The sequence below is a fragment of the Medicago sativa genome, chromosome 8, assembly GCF_051527215.1.
Source record: "Medicago sativa cultivar Bolivia chromosome 8, Bolivia_mono, whole genome shotgun sequence".
NCBI lineage: Eukaryota > Viridiplantae > Streptophyta > Magnoliopsida > Fabales > Fabaceae > Medicago > Medicago sativa.
The window spans coordinates 59,643,159-59,666,314 of NC_140756.1; the positions used below are offsets into that span (position 1 = coordinate 59,643,159).

The 23,156-nt window shown below is 32.3% G+C and overlaps 3 protein-coding genes and 1 pseudogene across 6 annotated transcripts; all 4 read left to right on the top strand.

The window, feature by feature from the left end:
* The first annotated feature begins 1,428 nt into the window (after positions 1-1,428).
* On the top strand, positions 1,429-7,713 carry LOC146900064 (uncharacterized; annotated as a pseudogene).
* Positions 7,714-10,417: 2,704 nt separating this feature from the next.
* LOC146900065 (F-box/kelch-repeat protein At3g23880-like) lies at positions 10,418-17,461 on the top strand. Of its 4 annotated transcripts, none has more exons than XR_015022151.1 (3): positions 10,418-11,656; positions 12,306-12,428; positions 16,946-17,461. XR_015022151.1 is itself a non-coding variant. In XM_085734013.1 (2 exons), the coding sequence occupies exon 1, from the start codon at positions 10,443-10,445 to the stop codon at positions 11,652-11,654; it is 1,212 nt and encodes a 403-aa protein (XP_085590139.1). In that variant the 5' UTR covers positions 10,418-10,442; the 3' UTR covers positions 11,655-11,656; positions 12,288-12,689. The 4 variants fall into 4 exon arrangements, 2 of the variants coding, with proteins under 2 accessions (XP_085590139.1, XP_085590138.1); XR_015022152.1 differs by having other exon boundaries at positions 16,696-17,036; XM_085734013.1 differs by lacking the exon at positions 16,946-17,461 and having other exon boundaries at positions 12,288-12,689.
* A 2,719-nt stretch (positions 17,462-20,180) lies between these two features.
* LOC146900066 (histone H4) lies at positions 20,181-20,672 on the top strand. The gene has a single exon (XM_085738859.1). It carries the CDS (start codon positions 20,236-20,238, stop codon positions 20,545-20,547), a length of 312 nt encoding a protein of 103 aa, XP_085594985.1. The 5' UTR covers positions 20,181-20,235; the 3' UTR covers positions 20,548-20,672.
* Positions 20,673-21,804: 1,132 nt separating this feature from the next.
* On the top strand, positions 21,805-22,350 carry LOC146900067 (uncharacterized). Its single transcript, XM_085736901.1, has one exon. The coding sequence runs from the start codon at positions 21,805-21,807 to the stop codon at positions 22,348-22,350; it is 546 nt and encodes a 181-aa protein (XP_085593027.1).
* Positions 22,351-23,156: the final 806 nt, after the last annotated feature.

Below are 23,156 nucleotides of genomic sequence, written 5' to 3' on the forward strand. Positions count from 1 at the left end.
GACACAACCTCACCAACATCACAGAGGAGAGTAGTGCAAAAGTGTGCATTGCTAGACTATGGGACAATTTTCATATCAATAAGAAAAATGAATTGCTTAGTATAGACATGGTGTTGATTGATGAAGAGATATCAGTGTGTGTATTATATTATATTCATGCAAAATCTAATACTGAATAAAATATCTTAGAATAAAAAAATATTTTCCCCTACAGTCCAAGAAAATTGTTGTTGACACATTAGCTTTGGCTAGGACACACATGTAAAAGACGTTTTTACCCCTTCAGTAGTTAACTGCCGAATTAGGAAACCGGCTGCAGTTAACTACCGAGGAAAACTTCGGCAGTTAACTGCTGAGGAAATCTGAAAACTTCGGCAGTTAACTGCCAAGGAAACCTCAAACCTGTTTTTTTTTTGTTGACAAAAACCATTAATTCTTTTTATTCTTTAAACCTAAATTTTCCTTAATTAAATTTAATTCTTTAATCATTTTAAGGAATTAAACATAATTCTTTTTATGATTTCATTCATGTGATTTTGTTGCCATAAATGAAGAAATACGAGAGATGAATAATATCTGCAATCAGTAGTTAATGGACCTAAAATGATGATTCAATAAAAAAAATGCAACAACAAAAACGTTACAAATGATAGAATAATTATATTTGTAATTATTAGTAATTAATTATAATATTTCAGATTTTTTGTCGTTGACAAATTATAAAATTTCAAATATTACTCATCTCTCTTTCAAATAATTATATTTGTAATTATTCTATCAATAATACCTTTTTTTTTTGTACAAATAAAACCATTTTTCTATTCTTAAAAAAAAAAACCCTCTTTTTAATTAAGAAATGTGATTGAATATGTAGTAATTATAGGATCTCATATTTTTTTTATTTATGGCAACAAAATTATATGAATGAAATCAACAACTTTATAAAAAGAATCGTGTATTTAATGGCAACAAAATCCATATTTCTTCATTATGGCAACAAAATCACATTAATGAAATCATAAAAAGAATTATGTTTAATTCCATAAAATAATTAAAGAATTAAATTTAATTAAGGAAAATTTAAGTTTAAAGAATTAATGGTTTTTGTCAAAAAAAAAAAACAGGTTTGAGGATTCCTCGGCAGTTAACTGCCGAAGTTTTCAATTTTCCTCGGTAGTTTACTGCCGAAGTTTTCCTCGGTAGTTAACTGCAGCCGGTTTTATAATTCGGCAGTTAACTACCGAAGGGGTAAAAACGTCTTTTACATGTGTGTCCTAGCCAAAGCTAATGTGTCAACAGCAATTTTCACAGTCCAATTACATCCATATTGTTGTACCCAAGAGGTTTGCAGATTCATTCCGAAAAAAATCATTGCAAGAGGGAAAAATATATGTCATTACAAAATTTGTTGTGTCAAACAACAACAAAATGTATGATGTGGTTGAAAGCAATTCTTCGATGTTACAGTTTCATACTGACACCAAATTCAACAAAAAAGATTATGATGATGGCAAGATCTCTCTCCATATTTTCAAATTTGTTAATTATGACCATTTGGAGGTCCGAATTGGCAAAGATCTATACACAAGTTGATTTACCATCTTACAATATTAAATATCAAGTTATTGTTTTAATCATTTTCTTAACTATATATCAGATATAATTGGAGTCATAGTCGATGTCAATCCTATTGAGCAAAGAAGAACTCAACATGGTATAGTGGATATGTTGGCAGTTAGGCTAAAAGATATGAGGTACAATGTAATATACTACGTAGGCATTATGTGTTTTGAAATGTATTCATGAGTTTATGATTTTTTTTAATTAAAAATTAACATTGAAACGCATTCAATGTCACATTGTAGGATAGACATGCTACAGTCTTTAAAGAGGCGCTAAAAAGGTCTTTGCGTGACGCTCCTAATCCATATTCAAATGTTGCAGTTATCACATCCGCTATAGTTGAAATGTATCAAGGTAAAATATCATATTGTGAGTTTTCATTTAAAGAGTTTGATTTAATTTCTAATAAATAAAATCCTTGAATTTTAAATACAACTAAATTTACTTTATTGAATAGGTGATGTATGTGTTGGCTCATCAAGTGCGACAAATAATTATATCAATATAGACATTCCAGAAGCTGCACGGCTCATTCAGCCATTCAAGTAAATGAATATATTTATTAATCCCCTAATTATTTTCGTCACACAGAATAATATATCAATGAATATTTTCATCACACAATAATTTATTAATGCATTGTTGTGGTATTGTAGGGGTACCGGTGATTTGCAAAAGGCTGAAAATGCGGGTCTCGTAGGGTCTATTGTCCTTTATAAACTAGACAAAACAATGACTATATCTGAAATTTTGAGTTCGGCAATATCAGGGGATAATATGGTAGACAACTTAGTTAACAAATTTTGCTTATCATTTTGGTGTACTTTAATTGTTTGCTTCTTTTGAATACAATCACAGGATGTTGTGTTTAACTGTGTTATAACTATAACTGAGATTTTCGATAAAAATAGCTGGTATTACATCTCATGTCCCAAGTGTAGAAAGAGCGCTAGATCCACTGAAACACAATTCAAGTGTGAACATTGTAAAGCAGATGTGGAATATCCGGTGACAGGGTTCTCATATCATTTTCCAAAAATAACTGTGCTAAATTACTTTCTTTCATTTCAAATTGATTATAATCTTAAATGTGTGATCTTTGGAAAATGGCTTATATAGGTATCGTTTGGAAGTTGACGTCAATGACTTTACTGATTCTATTATGTTTGTGTTGTTTGAGGAAGTTGTTGAACGAGTGACTCAATTAAAATTGGTTGTTTCTAACCTCAATTTTAGAAAATGTAAGTGTTGACTCTTCTTTCACTATGAACTCTTATTACAATACAAAATATATATTTTCTCAACTAAGGGTAATAATTTTAAAACTAATACATATGTATTTTAAATACATTTTCCCAAATAGGAAACCGTATCTGGTCCAATAATACATCCACGGCTTCAAAAGATCAATGGGTCCACACATATATTCCAAGTTAAAATGAAGTCTTACTTTGAAAGTGGTGGAAGAACAAGTTTCACGGTGAGCAGAATTGTGGAACTGAAAGTGAAGGTTGTTCTCAATATGAAGTTCATATTCATTTACTAACAAGTCTGGGGGTAAATATCTAATTATATGATTTTCAAATTTTAGGTTGAGAAAGATGATAAGGTTGACAATGTATGCAATGCATCGAGTTGTTCTCCAAAAATAAATACACCATGTTTGCCACAAAAGAGGAGAAGGTTGAGGTAATATGATAGATATATTTTGATTATTTATCAGGTTGTGGCAAAAAGAAAAGTCCCCTAAAGATGTGAATATCCTTCTCCAGGTTGTAGTATGAAGGGGAGTCGGATGGTATGGAAGAAAAAGATATTGAGTCAAATTTGGGAGTCGGATACTCTAGAATGAAGGATAAATCACATAAATTAAGTAAATCTCAAAGATCACAAAATTCATGAAATCACTATCGGAAGAAAAATGAAATAAAAGGAAAGAGTATGTCATATAGTATAATAGAAAACGCGGTAAAAAGGAATCACTGACTAAATCTTTTATATATGTATTTCTGTTCATCGTTTTCAAAAACATCTCATAAAACAGGGAAAAAATGCATAACTTTTTAATTTAAAGTATAAATATTTTTTTATCAAGATATGGGATGAATATTAAGTTCAGAAAATTAACAATTACAGCATATGAGTAATCATGTTAACAGTTATTAACAAAAATAGGCAGTTAAAATTTTAAAATTGTCCCCCAATTTTCAGGTTTGTACACAAGGCCCTTTTTCTCTTTCACCCTGCTCTAAACAAAACTGGAATTTCAACGTTGTGCTCTGAAGAGGGTAGTAGAAAAAACTTAAATGGAATATGATGCATCTGTAGAAAAAATTAAAGATTTTGCAAAAAAACAATGAATCGCATGGTCTTCGTTAAAAAAATTAACTGAGTTGCCCGTTAAAATAACATAAAACAAATTTATGCTATAAGAAAATATTTATCCCATGAAACTATGGGATGAATATTCAATTCCTGAATTGACAATCATACCACAAGATTCTCTCAAATTTACGTTGCAATGACATAGTCATAACGAATTTGATCAATATCATAATAATAACGAATTTAAACCCTTATTTTAATCACATAATAGTTTTCAATTGACAACAAGAATTCAATTTAATCTGATTTAGTACACATGACTTAAACGAATTTGAAACACGTAGTAACAAAGATATAGTCCAAACTCCAAAGATTGAAAAACTATAATTGAAAAAAGGTGACTAAAATGACATAGTCCACAATAAACTATTAATCTTCTTTTGAGTGATATAACAAAGATTACTATTGTGTCATAGCGAATTTGAAAACTATTTCTTTTTTTTTAGACAAACATAAAAAAGGATATAGTCCAACACAAAATGCATAACTTTTTTAATTTAAGTGTAAATGTCCAAAAAGAAGTTTGCTTTTTCCGTAAAAAAGATGACTGCCGCATGCTCGCATTCTTTTGTGGTTGCATGAAAGTAATAAGTATCCAACACCAGAGGATATAGTTAAAATAATTACTGCAGAAATGCCTTCTAAGAAAGATGATCCAGAAGTTTTTAATGCAGTCAAAGAATTCATGTTACACGAACCATGTGAACCTGCAAACAAAAATGCACCTTGCATGCTTAATGGTGTTTGCAACAGAAACTTCCCAAAAAACTTTTGTGCTCAAACAATAATAGATATGGATAGATTTCCAACATATAGAAGGAGAGACGATGGAAGACATGTGAAAAAAGGGGATGTTAATTTGGATAACCGTTCCATACAATCAGAATTTGTTACTAGCTTTTCAATCAAATTTGAATGTTGAATGGTGCAACAAGTTCAGAGTTATTAAGTACTTATTTAAGTATCTCCACTAGGGCCCGGGAGCAGCAGTTCTAATAGAAGAAAATGTTTTGGGGAACACAACAACAAATCCAAAAAAGATAACAACAGTTGATGAGATCAAAACATTCTTGGATTGTAGATAAGTCAATAGTTCACAATTTTTTAATCGATACATGTTTCACAACAAAATTTATAAACTATTGCTTGTTTTTGCGAAAATACTGCTAAACTACCTTTTAAATTTATCACAAATTAATATTTAAAGAAAAAATATATATTAAGGATACTATTTCATCATCACATGTATTACGCAGTTTGTCTGACTTTAAATATATTACAAAATTTAATTTAAATATTTATTTATAAAATATAAATGATAGTTACTAATTCCATAATTGTATCACCATTTATGCAAAACAATTCCATGGTATGTGTCAGCATGTGAGGCATGTTGGAGGATATTCAGTTTTGACATACACTACCGAAGTACATCTGTTATGAGATTGAGCTTCCATTTACTGGAACATAACTCAGTCACTCTAAGATATTCAGAGCAATTGGCAGATGTCATTAAAAGAGAAGGCATTCAAGATACAATGTTCACTGAATGGATGAGGATGAATAAAGTGATCCGAGAAACGCGTAAATTAACATATTCTGAATTCCCCACAAAATTTGTTTGGGATGAAAAAATTTAAAAATGGAAAAAGATGAAGGCTGGAAAGACAATTTGAAGAATTTTTTACGCACACCCAACATGTGTACGAGAGGTATTGCTTATGAATTTTGTTGAATGTCATTTGAGGCCTAAAAAACATCAAAAGCATTGAAACAGTGCGAGGGGTAACTTATGCATCATTCAAAGAAGCATGTTACACGCATGGGCTACTAAACGATGACAAAGAGTGGAATGATGCCTTGAATGAAGCATCAGTGTGGGCCACAACTACTCAATTAGGAGAGTTGTTTGTTACTATTCTATTCTATAGAGAAGTGACAAATATAACAAAACTATGGGAAAAAAATTGGGAACTATTGTCCGATGACATTGTCTACAAAAAAAGAAAACTCTTTAAACACTATGGGCTTGGAACTTAGTCCCAGACAGATCCAATCATACTGCTTGATTGAAATCGAAATTTTTTTGGTGATGAATGGAATGGAGCTTTCTGATTTTGATGGAATGCCTTTACCTGATGATTCATCCATCGCAACCAAGGATAATTGACTAATTGTAGAAGAGCTTAATTATAATGTTGAAGACTTGAAGCAAGAACATGAATGATGTCTTCCATTGTTAAATGACCAGCAAATTGATGTATATAATCATGTTGTGCATGATGTCAACGCTGATATAGGTGGGTTCTACTTCGTATACGTCATGGAGGAACGAGAAAGACTTTTCTATATAGAACAATCATTGCAAAACTAATGTCAGACAGAAAGATAGTACTTGATGTCGCATCTTCAGGTAATCCAACACTTTCTATCCATTTCTTATTATATAAAATGTTGTTGTTTATTTGTGTGGTAATTATGACAGTCCTTTGTTATAACAATAACTGTGTCAATCTATATATATATATATATATATATATATATATATATATTACTATCTCTTTTATCATGAGGTTAAAATTTTAATTAATTATTAACGGTTTTTCGTGTGTTTTTTTTAATTTGCATTAAAAAACTAACTACATATACACATAGTCAAACTTAGTTACCTTTTTTTTTTTCATTTGCCACAATAAATTTAGCTTTTATCTTCCATGAACAACTCAATTGACTTGCCTGTTCATTAAAATATCATATCTTACATAAACAATTCTTCTAAAAAAATTATTACATAAATAACAAGCGCTTTCCAACATTACATCAATATATCACATATACACATGTATATCCTTAATTAATGTAGTCTGATTTGTATTTTCTAAAATTACTTCATTACATGAATTGTATCATTGTTACTTCCTGGGGGAAGAACATCTCATAGTAAATTTAAAATTCATCTAGATCTCTTTTTAAAACAGCACGTGTTCAATCGAGCAGAATACTAACGTTGCTCACTTAATGATTCAAGTGGATCTAATAATTTGGGATGAAGCACCTATGACTAACAGACTGGCTTATGAAGCTCTTGATAGGACACTTAAAGACATAATTGGATACCAGAGACGAGAAAAGGTAGATCAGCCATTTGGTGGAAAAACTGTTCTACTTGCAGGAGATTTCAGGCAAATACTTCCTATAATATCAAGAGGCCAACGACATGATATAGTGCATTCATGTATTAACAAGTCTAATTTGTGGGACTATTGAAAAATATTTATGTTGTCCACTAACATGAGAGTTAGGGATACTACCCTTTCGGGCGAACAACATATGTTGACATGCGAATTTAATAGGTGGCTCCTTCAACTTGGTGATGGAAAGGTTGAAGCAAAATGTAGAGATGGAGAAGATGTTGCATCATGGACAAAAATACCACCTCAATATCTTATCCAACCGACTAATGATCCACTCAAACAAACTGTGGATAACACCTACCCATAATTGTATAAAAATTCAAGGAATGAAGAATATCCCAGAGAAAAAGCAACACTCACTCCTCTGAATGACACTGTTGATGAGATAATTGATTATATTGTTCAATTAACTGAAGGATCAACAAAACAATATCTTATGATAAAAAATATACCAAATAAGTTGATGTCTGTATTTCTCAATTATTTAATAGCAATTTTATTTACCAAATAATTTTAGGGTTAAATATATTTTTTTAAAGAAGGGTTAAATATGCTTAGTCTTTATAAATATGTGAGCAAATTTTTCATTTTTTTAGTATGTGGTCTTCATATATAATCGACATGGGTACCATTCATTTTTTAAACTTTTCTATTATTAGTCACTTGTTATTCAAGTTTGTTGGTTCTTTCAATAATGCACTTTAACTTGTCACATCATAAACATTTTATCAATGTATTGTTTTAATAGGTTTTAAAAATTTCTTATATAAATGACTTTAACAAAGGAAAATTTGTTAAAAAAAAGAAAAACTGTTTGATTTTTACTTTAATTTATGGGAAATGCTGCTAATTTGTACCTTTAGGGTACAATTAATGAATCTAAAGTGAAAATTTTGTCTAGAAAATTGTGTCATTTTACTTTTTTAGAGATTAAAAATTAATAATCTCTTCGTCTCAAATTGTATGTCTCTTTAGCCAAAAAAATTGTCTCAAATTATATGTCACTTTACAATACCAATGCAACCTTAATGTTACTTTTCCTATTATAACCGTAACTATTTATAACTCTCTCTTCTTTCAATTCTTTCATTTATCTTTCCCATGTTATTTATTAAGGACAATTTTGTAAAGAAAAATGCTGCTTGTCCCGATAAAATGATTCCCGAAATTGTCCCGACCGTTTAAAACACAAATGAACTTATTGCTGCTGACATCATGTTTGGTAAGTGAGAGCAGTTTTTTTTTTTTGGAATCAAAGCAATATCAAATCGGGAAGCTATCGCGATATACTTTATCGGGATATATAGCATCCCTGTTTTGTAAAACAACTCATAATATCTCTTTTCCACACAATATTAATTGCATTTCTTAATATGCGTAAAATGCCCAAAACGTCATACAATTTAGGACGGAGGGAGTATTTTGTAATATTTACCATTTATGGAATTCTTAACAATGTTAACATGTGCCATAAGAACACATCTTAGCATAACCTTTGATTTATAGGTAAACAATCTTTATCATTTGCCATAATTATACGTTATATTTAATACCATGATGACAAAAGTGTTTATTCAAAAAAAAAAGTGTTTATTGATTTCTTTTAAAAACAGTGATATACGAGGCAAAGTAAATGCAAAATTTAATCTAATTGAAAAAACAACAAACAATTAAAATTGCATAAATCCTTCAATATTTTTTTTTTCTTCACAAACTTAGATAAACAAGCACAATTATAACATATCATAACGAAATATAACTCGTCATAATCTAATCACTCTTAACAAACAACCTCATTGGTCCTCTCCACCTACTTCGACAGAAACATGTCTTTCACACCAACATGGCAACATCATTAACAAGAAGCTTAATATCATGATTTAATCATTTTACTATAAAAAATTAATAATTTAATTATTTTGTCATCTTAAAAAAATTATAATTTATTTGGTCAAAAAAAATTATAATTTAATTATTTTGTCATCTCCTTTAGTATTATCATATTGATCTTTCAATATATTTACTTTTATGCTAGTCCTTATATGTAAAGAATTAGGGGGATGTATTGGATTAGGATTCTATGGGATTTTAAAAAACTTTTTAATTATGAAAAAGTCTTGTGGTATTCAATCAAGACTTTTTGCATCTTAAAAAAAGTCTTGTGGTATTCAATCAAGACTTTGTCATTTTAAAAAAGTCTTGAGGTATTCAATCAAGACTTTTCATCACTTAAAAAAAGTCTCATGGTATTCAAAATCATTCAAATTTCGAAGGATTGTTTAATAAATTGGATTTTGATGGATTTTGTGGGATTTCGTAGTGTAATTTTAACAAGAAAAAGTCTTTCATGAAAAGATGAGATTTCTTGGGATTGTTTTTCATTTAAAAGTTACTATCTCTTTCTTCTCCCTCCCCCCTCTCTCCCCTCCCCCCTCTCTCCTTTCTCTCTTCGTCTCTCTATCTCTCCTTTTATCTCTCTCTCTCTCTCTCTCTCTCTCTCTCTCTCTCTCTCTCTCTCTCTCTCACTCTCTCTCTCTCTCTCACCTCTCTTAGAAAAACTCAAACGACTTCTCTAATTTCAAACACAAAATGAGGGCTGACACAATTTTTTTTTTTTTAAAGATTTGTAAGGGTTGTCATAATTTTAAATATGTACAATTAAATATTGTGGGAATAACATTTTTAACAAATAAAAAATGTGTATGGAGAATAATGTGTTAAAAGTGTTTTTTAGTCCCTTAAAATCTTATAAAATCCATAAAATCCTTAAAATTTTAAAATCAATAGTAAAAGAATTTTTTATTGGTTTTATTTTTCTTTATTCAAACGCTAGAATTTATTTGTTCATTATTTTTATCATTCACGCTTGTAAGTTTGTTCTTTTTTCCCCTAAAATTCATTGAATCCTTTAAAATTTTAAAATCCCATAAAATCCTTTGAAATCCTTAAAAGTCAGTGTGATAAATCCATTAAAATCTTGAGTGTATAAAGTCTTTTACATAAAAAGTCTTTTAAAATCTTACAGAATCAATACAATCTCACACAGTCTTTTAAAATCTTAAAGACTTTTTTTATTAAAATAGTCTTTTAAAATCATAATCCAATACACCCCCCTTAATGTCATCATTGATGAAATATTTAGTGTTAGATATTTATTTATTTATTTTTATGAAATCTTTCTTTTTTATAAAAATGGTTTCATGTAGGAAATGAACATCTCTCTCCTTCAACAAAGACAAAATGGATCTACCTCGCCGTCCATCTCAATCTCGCCGTCCACCCAACTCACCGTCGTCACAACCAATCTTCCCCGACGAAATCCTTACCGAAATACTTTCTCACCTCCCCGTAAAATCTCTCATACAAATCAGATCCGTTAGTAAATTCTTTAACTCCCTCATTTCCGATCCCATCTTCATCAAAATGCACCTTCACCGATCTACCCAAAACTCTCACCTCACACTCGTCTCCGGTAAATCCGTTGCAGAATTTCGTCTCGTAACTGTTCCATTAACTCAGTTACTCGACAATCCTCTCATCACATTTCCAGATAACCCTCCTTCTTTTACTTCATCGGTCATGGATCAGTGTTGGTTAGTTGGTTCTTGTAATGGATTACTTTGTTTTGCTCATTATTCCGCTCTCGATCATAGTTATCGAGATACTTGGCTTCGATTCTATAACCCGGCCACAAAGATATTATCTAAAAGATTAGGCTATTTTCAAGATTATTGTAAGGATTGTCGTTATTTCTTTTCTAGATATACATTTGGTTATGATAATTTAACTCGTAGTTATAAAGTGGCGGCGTTACGTTTGATTGGTGATGGTACAACTATGTTGAGAACTGAGGTGAAAGTTTTTAGGTTGGGTGATAATGTTTGGAGATGTATTGAAGGTTTTGATGTTGCTCCTCTTCGGTTAACTCTTCCGAGTGAGAATCACGGTGTTTATTTGAATGGTAGTCTTTATTGGTTGGCACTTCACAATTGTTTTAATGCTGTAAGGTTTTATGATAGCAATGGGATTACTATTGATCAATTTGTGATTATTTCGCTTGATTTGGGTACTGAGACACACACGCAGTTACTTCCTCCTCGGGGTTTTGTTGAAGTGCCGCACGTTGAGCCAACTATCTGCGTGTTGTTGAATTGTCTTTGTTTTTGTCATGATTTTAAGCAAACACATTTTGTTATATGGAAAATGGAAGAATTTGGAGTTGAAGAGTCTTGGACTCAGTTGCTTAAAGTTAGTTATCAGAATCTTCAACCTATAGTGTCATGGTTGCCGTTGCACCTTTCTCAGAATAATAATATGCTGTTATTAGCAAATAAGCAAAATTGTCAAGCCATTATCTATAATTTGAGAGATAATATAGTAGAGAGAACTACCAATAAAGGATGGTGGATCTTTTGCAAGGATTATGTTGAAAGCTTGGTTTCAATTTCTTGAAAGTAAGTTCCTATTTGATGAATTACTTGTCTGAATTTATGTTAATCATGTATGTTGTGTAATATATTGTGTGATTATTTTGTTATGATGGTAGGGAGAATTAAGTTTATGTCTTTATGAGCAATGACACACACCATCAGACTTAGATAGACTCATTATATCTGTAGATATATATATTGGTAGATGAGAAAAGGAAAAACCAAAACTATTTTATTTGTTTGAACTTGTATTAAATACATCTACTTTGAAAATTCTAGGTAGTATGTTGAATAAATGCTCATTTACATCTTTTTGTTGTCTAGATACTTTTAGCATAAATATTTTTTCAATTGAATACTCTTTTTGTTCCAATTTGACATCCACACGCTGATGTAGCCACACGGGATGCGAGATTATTTTATTTATTTACTTGACAATGATATTTTTTTAGAAGCTAATTTTTAGTAACACAACCTCGTGTCACCTGCGGTACAAGCTTGTATTCATGGCATCATGATTGAAGCTAATATTGTATTTTTTAACAGAAGTACAGGGCGCTGCACTTTTGAGAACTATGCATCCATTTTTTCCCTTGTTTTTTATTTATTTATTTATTTATTTTTTTCTTTCTGTTTGCCTATTTCACTCAACTAGGGCTGTTTTGAATTATAGATCCATCTGGTGGTCATTGATGGAACATGGCATAATGCTAGGAATATGGCGGAATGCTAGGAACCAGGAAGAAAAGAATGAGGCTTATTGGAACTATATGAACCTTATGATGTGTCTCTTAAGGTTTCTTTTAAAACATTTATAGCAACTTTCTGATTTATAATTATTTGCTAGTTTTTGTGTAAATGCGGGTGGAAGTCTCCAACTCTTTACAAGTAAATTTAAGTGCACATTTTGAAGAACTAGATCCTATTCAAACATTGTTGTAGTTTAACTAGTTCCAATTAATGATACATACTCTTATGTTTAGATGTTCTTGTCTTTTTTTCTATTTTACTTGTAATTAATGATACATAATCAATCTATGTTTGGATATTCTTGTCCCTTTTTTTTTTCTTTCTATTTTACTTGGTTTATCTGCCATACAATATCACTATTTTCTCGTAAAAAAAATCACTTTATTCCCATCATAGTGTAGGTGTCGAAGTGTCAACATCTAAGTAAGCACAATAGTTCATTTTAGCAAGTATCTTGGATGTGTTGCGTCATCAATTAAGTTTTAAGTTATTTTTGTAATCATAAAGAATAAATAAGTAACACTCTTTCACTGGCTAGAATATCTGCCTAGTTTATTTTTATCTTTGTTATATATTGCTAAAAACTTCAAGTTTTAGCTACAATTATCTTTGTCTGAATGTCAAAATTCAGTATTTTATCATATATCCCAACACTATTAATCCCATATGATATGATGGTTCATGGAAGCAAGCTTAAAATCAGCCCTTAACCCAAAACATGATGTATAAATCTGGTGGATGGTGTTCTAACTCTAAGGGAAAACAAGGCAGTTCACTACAAAGAAATTACTGTATAGCTTATCCATGACTTTGAAAGGTTTCACTGACAGAATATTTTCTGCCTGGGAAAGTTGATTTTACCATCATTGTTTGTATCGCCTTTTGTCTTTAAGTGACTATTGGAAATCAATAAGTGCAGAGAGGAAGAGAAATTCGTATTCTTTGAAAACAATAGAATGATTTCATTTATTGAAACTGATTATATTACAGGGAGAAGGCATAACTGCATAACTAGCATGTTCCCCATCAGTGCCAAATTTTTAGAGTTTTTCAAGTCAATTTTTTAGTTTTTTTTTTCTTTCTGAGTGCATGCATGATAGAGGTGTCTTACCTCAATGTTAGATCACATGTCTTCATATTTCTTCTTCAGGTCCTTATTTGTCCGTCTTTTCTAATTATGTGCTTATATTATGCTTGTGTCCCTCTTTTACCCTTCTGAGATTTGTGTTTCAGTTATTATGTTACCAGGGCACTAGCTGTAAGAACGGTATATTCTGATCTCTACTGGATCCCATGGTCTAGGAAACTTGGTTAATAATGTCCTAAGTTGCAATATACTATAGTTATTGTTTAGATGATCATCTAATTATGCGACAAGGCTTGTTTTATTTTTACATTGCTTATTAGAGCCTCCTTTGTTTATGTGTTTGTATGAGAGGCTCTGATTAGCGTGGCTCCAATTAAACTTACTTCATTTCATAGATGTGCCTGTGAGTCGCAGGCATATTGCGTGTAAGAATTTTTTTTTTTTGAAAGGTTTAGGGCTTGGCCCTGTGCCCCTGTCCATATATTTCTTCTGCTTATTGATGTTTTAATTATTGTATGAGGGATGCCACGAACACAATGATTGTTTAACAACCATATGAATGGCATTGATGTATGAGTTGGGTCTAGTACTATCATGATACAGATCCTACAACTTACAAGTCTGGTCCTTGACACACAACATTTATATTTTTTTTAATTCTAATGTTCATTCTTCTTTTCCTTCAATACAATTCACACGCCCTTTCTGTTTTTGAAAATCTCAATTATTAATTTTATCCGACATAATGCTCAATGAAGTTTGCACAAAAGGTTGTTCTCGAGGCAAGCTACACACTTTTTATTTCTCAAGCTTGGTATAAACCTTTTCCAGTTCTAGGGAGATTATTTCTCTCCTGTATTAGAGAGATTTGGGCAAGACTGATTGATTTGGAGAGGGCAACTTCGGTGTTGCTTGATACAAGCTTAACATTTGAATGTAATTTTTAGGGTTATGAACTTAAACCCCAACTTTCTCCTCTTAGTTTATAATAAAGGTTGCATTGCCCCACAGAAAAAGATATAACTTTTATGGTTATGTTTTTCTCTCTTTTAGTTTCTGTCAGTAATAGAAACTTTTTAAGTTAAAAATCAAAACATGATACACTTGTTTTTGAAGAGGAAGTGATATGCTCTCTTAATTTATAAAAATAATTAGATCATGAATAATTTGTTCGACTTTTGTTTTTGATTTTGTGGTTTCTATATGAATCGATGCATTGAGTCATAGCACAGTGGATAATTCTTTTTAGGGCATGCTTTGCATTATCTATTGACATTTACTGTCACTTATTTGTTGAAGGTTATACGGCGGTTTGTATCCAACATGAAGTCATTAATCTGTTCAATGCTCATTTATATCTTATGTTGTCCATTCTTTTTTTATTTTTTGTCTGAAAACTTATGATGTCTAATTTAATTTAACAAGATGTCCAATGAAGTAGGATGAGTTAGAATTTGTTTTACCTTCTTACTTGTGAAATCACCAAAAGTTTGTCACTTCTGATTTGTAAGTGATACAGGAGGAACAATTATATATTTAGACTAACTGGTTAATCCTAGAAGTGCTAATTAATTTCGCTTATTTCTAATTTTGGTGAATATTACTATTTCATTTTTTATGTCATAGTTAAATGTGCTTTATGTACTGATATTAGTAGGGACATTGAAAATCTGTCATAAAATACATTTAGCATCTTTCATTTGTACACTGTACCATCAGCAAAAGATTTGTGTAATGTTGTTAAATGGGCTCGTTGTCTTGAAGGTTAGCATTTTTGTGTTTGGATAGACAAATGTTAGATTCTTAGTTATTACGTTAGTATATTAGTTATGTCTCGTAGCTCAATTTTTTCAACCCTTAGCTCAAACCAGCTGAGCTAGGAGATCACTTGCGTTTTAGTGTACAGAATCACGAGTTTAGAGAGATAATGGGAATAGTGGTACACACTTCAGGTTTTAATGATTCAGAATTTCAAGCTGTCAAGGCAAGCATGGTAGGAGGAAAGAGACTTATTGTAGCTACAATTGATTCAGTTTTATTATTCCTTTTGCAGAAGACATTTATTGAAATCATTTATAGAAACTTATTGGTTATAATTATTATGTGCATGTTTGGTATCACAGTAACTGACCGTAATTTCGAAAAACTCACCATGATACCGAACATGCACTATTTCTTACAACTCTGCTCTTTTGAACTTCTTTATTATAAGTAATGTATGTGCAATTTTGGAGGCACTAAGAATTTCTAAATGTTGTACAAATCTAGCGTTGATTTTGTTGGCTCCCTGTTGGTTCCCTGTGACTGCTTAAACATTAATTGCCACTTTGATTTTGTTTATTTTCATTTCTATCATCTTGTTTATTTTAACTTTATGGTCATAGATCACTCGATGATGTTCTTGATATGATATCATTATAAAGTTTATACTATTATGTCTTGATACATGTACTTGCAGCGAGTACAATATCTAAAACTAGGTTTAGTCTGTTTTGGTCATGCCTTGGGAATGATCTCAAGGTGGGTATTTATAGCTCTTCTTGGGTTTGTATTTCCGTGACTTAAGGCCTAAGTTACTTAGGCCCGGCCTAAGTTACTCAGGCCCCAAGTCATGCCTTTTATGTTACAGCGGTTCTAGAAGCTATTAAGGCGGCGACTAGGAAGGGTTAAATGGCCGTTCGAGAGGGTGCTGAGCCCTTAATATAATATTGGCGGTCCACAACCCCCCAAGCACGAGTCTTGGGATAAGGCGAAGTGGTTTGATATCAAGTTGGTGGTCCAATACAAACAACAACCAATCCTTATCTCACTAAGTGGGGCGGCTACATGAACCAAACTACGCCATAGTGTCATGTCAAAAACCATGTCTTTCTCCAACTCATTAATCTCTAGATCCTTCTTAATAGTACAAAGTACGTTGCAGCTTGTTAGTATTTTCTCCTTCACCAGGGTTTAAACTCGAGTTCTTTAAGTCGTCTGACTCCTTTAAGGTAGGTAGTAACAATAATAAGTTGTTCAGTGAATATTGTTGATTATGATATCCAATCATTTAATGTCATGTCATTTTTTATATTTTAATCATTTTGAAGTGAATAAGTTGTTCAGTGAATATTGTTTATTATGCCTTAGAGTATTATTATTATTTATTAGCTCTTTTATACCTTATTTCAAAGTTTAATGTTATTAATGTCTTTGGATTTAATTATATAACTTTAATCCTGCACAGTTATGTAAATTTCATGTGGCATTGGATCTGCAGCTGCCTTCGTTAATAAAAAGTTTAGCTCAGGAAATTTCTGAAGTTGAAGGACTTGACCTGATATTTTCCATGTTCTATTTTTAAAAAAAAATTCAGTTGTAAAGGAATATATGCACTTCTTGTTTGCTTTATTTTTTAAAAGCTTATATCTTCTGGTTCATTGTGCCAGCTATCATAGGCTGCAATACTTGTTATATCTATCATGTTTCCGCTGTAGGTTGTAACAGCATGTTTAAATGGTAGATTTTTCGCTGGTCACCATAATCTGCCATTCGTAATTGATAACAATGGATTCAGGTATAGTCCAAGGATGGTTCAACTCCACCTTCTACCATGTAGATAATTTGCTTTAGAGACCGGCAACAATGTGAATCTTTCATGATATGTAAATAAATTGTTTTAAAATGCTAGTACTAAAACACAATTCACACTACTTACATAGATCTTTGGTCTACTGTGTATAATTTAATCTTTGGTCTACTGAGCCAGTTAAGAATATATATGGAGAGATGGTTCCCAAAAAAGATTTGTAGCTTAGAAGAAAATAACAGTGCTTCTTTACTGGCATTTTGCTGGGAATTAGTAGCTTCTCATAGCTTGCTCTTTGAGGGCTCGAGCATTCATACATAATGGCCATTTAGTTAGTCACATAAGATCAACTTGCTTGGATGTATTGAAGAATGTATCTTGGCAGATTGGTAATGGACAGGACATTAATTTCTTGATTGATAAATGGTTATCTAAACCTTTGGTTGTTTTATTGAGTATTCCTCAGCATATGCATCGTTCTTTGAAGTGTAAAATTTCTAGTTTTTATTGGTAATGGTAGTTGGAAATTTCCTCTTACGTCAAAGGTAATAGGTGGTAGAAAGGATTGTATGTGACCATCAACTTACTTCAAAGGTAAAAGGTGGTGTGAGCTCATTTAATTTAATTCTCTACTTCAACTATGGATATAAGCTTGCAACTATGTTAATCACTCTGTGTCAAACAAATAAGTGTCAAATTAAATAAGTTGAAAACAGTTTATGAACATATCGTAAGTTGTTTTCATAAGCTCTCTTAAACGATCTCATAACAAGTGTATATATGTCAACAAATAAATTTAAATAAATCAATCCAAACAGGTACTAAGATACATATCGAAGTAATGGAATCAGTCTTTTTCATATGCAAATGCAAGTTGAGGACCTGACACTATTGCAAGGATTTATTTTATTGCATTATGTTTCCTTGTTTTGTATCAACTATGTTTGAATTTCATATCATGATTAGGTAAAGTAATTTTAGTCAAGGCCTTAAAAAATCTGTCACTGCAATTTGGGTGACATCTCCTCAACCCTAATTAAGTTGCATAAGCCCGCTTTTGACTGATCCGTAATGCAATTTAGAACTTTAATTTCAATAATGTTAATTATTTCAATAATGTTAATTGTAATTATGGAAGAAAATGAAGCACCTTGATGCTTTGCCAAACAAGGGTCTAGAGAAAGTTGGCCATGAACAAGAGATGTTTTTTTTTTTTTTGAAGAAGCTAAATTAACCCACTTAAATTGACACTAGAGTGGCCATGAACAAGAGATGCTTTTTTTTTGAAGCTAAATTAGCCCACTTAAATTGACACTAGAGAGAATCGAACCTATTAGCCCACTTAAATTGACACTAGAGAGAATCGAACCTGAGACCTCAAGGAGGAGCACACTCCCAGATCTCAAGTCAATACCACTAGGCCAACCCAAAGAGATGCTTATACACTGTATGAGTTGGAAACAAGTTCTTCGTGAATTCCAGTTTCCACAATGCCCCCTCCTAATGGTAGAAAGTCTATGCATAAATCACAGATGTTATACCAATCATTCAACAATCAAGAAGAGGTTGTACAATTTTCTCGGACTCTTCTTCATCCAAAGCACTAGTTGCTTCATCTAATAAAATGACATTAACTATAGCATGAGATGTTGCAATCCTTTTCTTTTGTCCCCCTTATAACTGAATCCCTCTCACCAACCCACAAAAGAAACTTAGTATCACCTTGTATTGTGAAAAACTCAGCTTCTAATTTCCTCTCTTACAATGATATTTTCCAAAAAAGTACTCCCTCCGTTTCAAAATGAGTGTCGTTTTAGGCTTTGGCACACAGATTAAGAAATGGAATGAAATAATCATTGGATATAACGCTTTTACTAAACTGCCCTTACTTTCCAAGGAAAAGACAAACTTAAAGTTGCATTGAAAATTGTGTGAGAGAAAAGTTGGAGAGGGTAAAGTTGGAAGGAAAAAAATAAAGTTGCATTGGAAATGTAAAGTGACATTCATTTTGAAACAATTTTTTTTGGCTAAAGTGACACTCATTTTGAAACGGAGGGAGTAGTTGATTGACGGAGTGATAATCATATAATAGCTTATAACCACTCACGCTCAGCACAATTGAGCTTGATGCTTAAATATAAATGGTGGATGGTCCGATCAGTAGGCTTTGGTATCATTTTAAGGTTTTTTTTAAAATTTTTTATATTGAGTTTAACTCATTTTTTTTTGAACAAACTATTGAGTTTAACTCATTAATACAAAACCATCTTATATGATGAAGAGTGTCACTCGTTACAAGCTCTATACAAGAGAAAGAAAGTAAGAAGGAGGAGAAGTCACTTAGCAACATGGACTCCAACAATGTTCTCAGGATTCCACGTCCATTGCAACAATTAGAAAATTGCTGGTTTGGAGAGGTACCACTAAAGTCGGGCATAATGAGGAGACCAATATTTCTTGGATTATCAACATTGATTAAGGCATTAAGCTACCGAATTTTAGCTAGACTTGTGGGTGCATGGCCATGACTTCCTTAAGGATAGAGTTACGTCATCTATCCCTTGTAGGTGCATGCCCATGACTTCCTTAAGGATAGAGTTACGTCATCTATCCCTATTGAAGAAACTAATACTAGTAACTTTTATGTTGCTTATGTCTCGACAGATAATTGGAATTGACACAAACTTGAGTCCCTACTTCCTTTAAAAGCTAACTTCATTATAACAAACAAATATTTCAAAAACTTAAATAAAACAAGCTTTATGATTAATGAATGTTTTCTGGTTACCAAATAATTTTTTTTACATGATTTGATTAAAAGAAATATTTAAGTCTAATAAAAAAAAATCTTTTATTTTTCAGTAAGTTTTTTTTTTAAGGAAACTTTCAATAAGTCTTGCTCGCGGATTTGAATTTCAGTACACTTTGCCACGTCATCGATCCGCGAGAAACGAGGAATTCGATCATTACATCATGAAAGAAGAAGCACCGTCCATCGCCTAACATCAACGGTTGTAAGCAAACCAAACAAAACGACACGGATCGCCATTATCATCCATCCGATTGAATTCTAATCAACGGCCAATCATACTCTTCTCACTCCCAATCTTCATATATAATCCCGATCTGAGAAATTTCAATTCATTCATTCTAAACTCAATCTTCTTCAAATCTTCATTATCTTGATTCCAAACAAAAATGTCAGGTCGCGGAAAAGGAGGAAAGGGATTAGGAAAAGGAGGAGCAAAGAGGCACAGAAAGGTTCTTCGTGACAACATCCAAGGAATAACAAAGCCTGCGATTCGTCGTTTGGCTCGAAGAGGTGGTGTGAAGAGAATCAGTGGTCTTATCTATGAAGAAACTCGCGGTGTTCTCAAGATCTTCCTCGAGAACGTTATTCGTGATGCTGTTACTTACACTGAGCATGCTAGGAGGAAAACCGTTACAGCTATGGATGTTGTTTATGCTTTGAAGAGACAGGGGAGAACTCTTTACGGTTTCGGTGGTTGATTCTCTAGGTTTTGATTTAGGGTTTCCTTTGTTCTAGTTTGGTTTAGTTGTAAATGTTGGTTACTTTCTGTGTTTTTTTTGTAGTTGTATCTTAAGGATGAATGATTGAACCACCTTTGCTGCAATTACCTTAGTAACGTTCATTTTTGTTTTTAACTTCTTATTTTATTTGAGTTAAACATAATTTATATTAATCATAATTAGCAGCTATACTAATCTAATAACACAACCTTGTTTTTTCAGTTGAAAGTATTTAAAGAAATCTGAAATGAATTTACATAGAAATCAATTGGGGAACTGAAGTGTGTGGTTTGTAAAATGTTAAATTTGAGTTTGTTCCTTTATAATGTTGGATGATAAAGAGTATGGCTCTGAGTTTCAATCTTAATTATGTTGATGCACATTAATAATCAAGTTCAAATTATAAAGATAGGTTAATTTTGAACCATTGATTTAACTTTCTGTTATAAATAAGACTGGATTGAATAGTTTACGTTGAGAAATGAACACATCTCTCTCTAATAAAGACAAAGAAGGATGTTGCTCGGAGCTGGAATCTATGTTAGCTAAATTCTGGTGGGAATCAAAGGAAGGAGAAAGGAAAATTCACTGTTTAAGCTGCGAAAGACTAGCAAAATCCAAAAGTAGAGGTGGGATGGGATTTAGAGGAATAAGTGATTTCAACAAAGCCTCATTGGAAAAGCATGGTTGGAGATTAGTTAATAGAGAACACACTTTGATGGGGAAGGTCTTTAAATCAAGATACTATCTGAGAGGAAACTTCATGGAAGCCAACACTGGATATTTACCAAGTTATGCATGGAGTATGCTGAGTGCGAGAGTGGTTGTGGCCAAAGGGTGCAGATGGAGGATATGGAATGGAGAAAGAATCAAAATCTAGCATGATAATTGGCTACCGGCACAAACTGGCTTCAAAGTCTTAAGCCCCATGAATACCTTAGACCAAAATGCTGTTGTAGCTGAACTAATTGATTCTGATATGAGACATGGAAAAGAGACATTATTATTTCTGTGTTCAATGAGTTTGAGGCAAAACATATTGTTAGCATCCCAATTTCGTTCAGATTACCAGAAGATAAGATTATTTGGCACGGCGAAAAGGATGCTTTGTACTCGGTCAGGTCAGCTTATCATCAAGTGGGTGAAGAAAAGAGAAGGGCGCAGGCAGGATCGTCGTCTGGATCTAATAGAAGCATGTAGAAAGAAATTTGGCACATTACCCTCCCAAACTGCATAATGAATTTTCTCTGGAGATTAGCGAAAAATATTCTTCCAACTAGAGAAAACTTGGTGAAAAAAGGTCTAAACATTGATGCAAGTTGTCCTCTATGCAATGAAAATTCTGAAACTGATGAACATCTTTTTATGCATTGTAATGCTACTAAGGCAGTGTGGTTTGCATCCCCACTTGGAATTCATGTACTGGAAAATGCTGATTTAAAAGCATGGGTTCTAAAATGGTTAACTTGTAAGGAGCAACTTGGGTCCCAAATTTTCTGTTCAACTTTGTGGAAGCTATGGCAAGAGAGAAATCAAGTGATGTTCCAACAAAAACCTCTTAACCCGATGAAAGTGGCAAAATGTGCAGCTGACTTTGTCACTGAATTCAACCAGGCCAATCCAAAGAGACAAAGTACAAGAAGATTGCAGCAACACCAGGACAGAAGCATAGTTGATACTGATGTGTGTATTGCTCAAGTGGATGCTTTTCGGATGGCTACACTACTTGGGGTTGTGTGTTTAAAAACCAATCCGGTGACATTTCGATGGCTGTGTGCATGAAAGAAAGTATTGTGACTGATCCTTGTATGGCAGAAGCGCTTGGTGTGAGGTGGTGTCTTCAATTGGCGCATGATCAAGGTCTTCAAAAATTGGAAATCCAAACTGATGCTCTGGTGGTAGCAGATTGTAGCTCAGGCAAGAGTTCAAATACTAATTTAGATCCTATTATTGTTGATTGTGTTGAGTTGTTAAACACTTTTGTTTCAGCTTCTGTTTGTTATATTGGTAGAGAAAACAATGGTGAAGCCCATAAGTTAGTGGGTATAGCAAAATTAGTAGGATCAAGAACATGGATGGGGCATGTCCCAGACTATTCTGATGCCTTACTGTTATGTAATCATCTTTCTTTGTCTTAATGCAATTGGCTTACCTTTAAAAAAAAAAAAAAAAGGAGAGAGAATCTCCATCAATGCGCAGATTTCTGTACAAGCCTTATTTTCGTGTCTAAGTCCCTAAATCAAGTGAAATAATCACATATTTATGATAGGAATGGAATTGCTATGTTCAATTTGTGATTATTTCACTTAATTTGGATATTCAGACACACAATCCTTTGCAAGGATTATGTTGAAAGCTTGGCTTCAATTTATTGAAAGTAAGTTCCTATTTGACCAATTACTTGTCTGAATTTATGTCAATCTGTGTAATATATTCTGTGATTATTTTCTTTTCTTAGGATGCCTCTTTGATTTGATTGTTGATTGAATATCCTTAATGGTTTTATTATCTCTTAATTGAATTTGTTTTGTTTTTATGCTCATTATAAGCTATAAGATAAGATGCATCTCTTAAAAAGACATTCAATC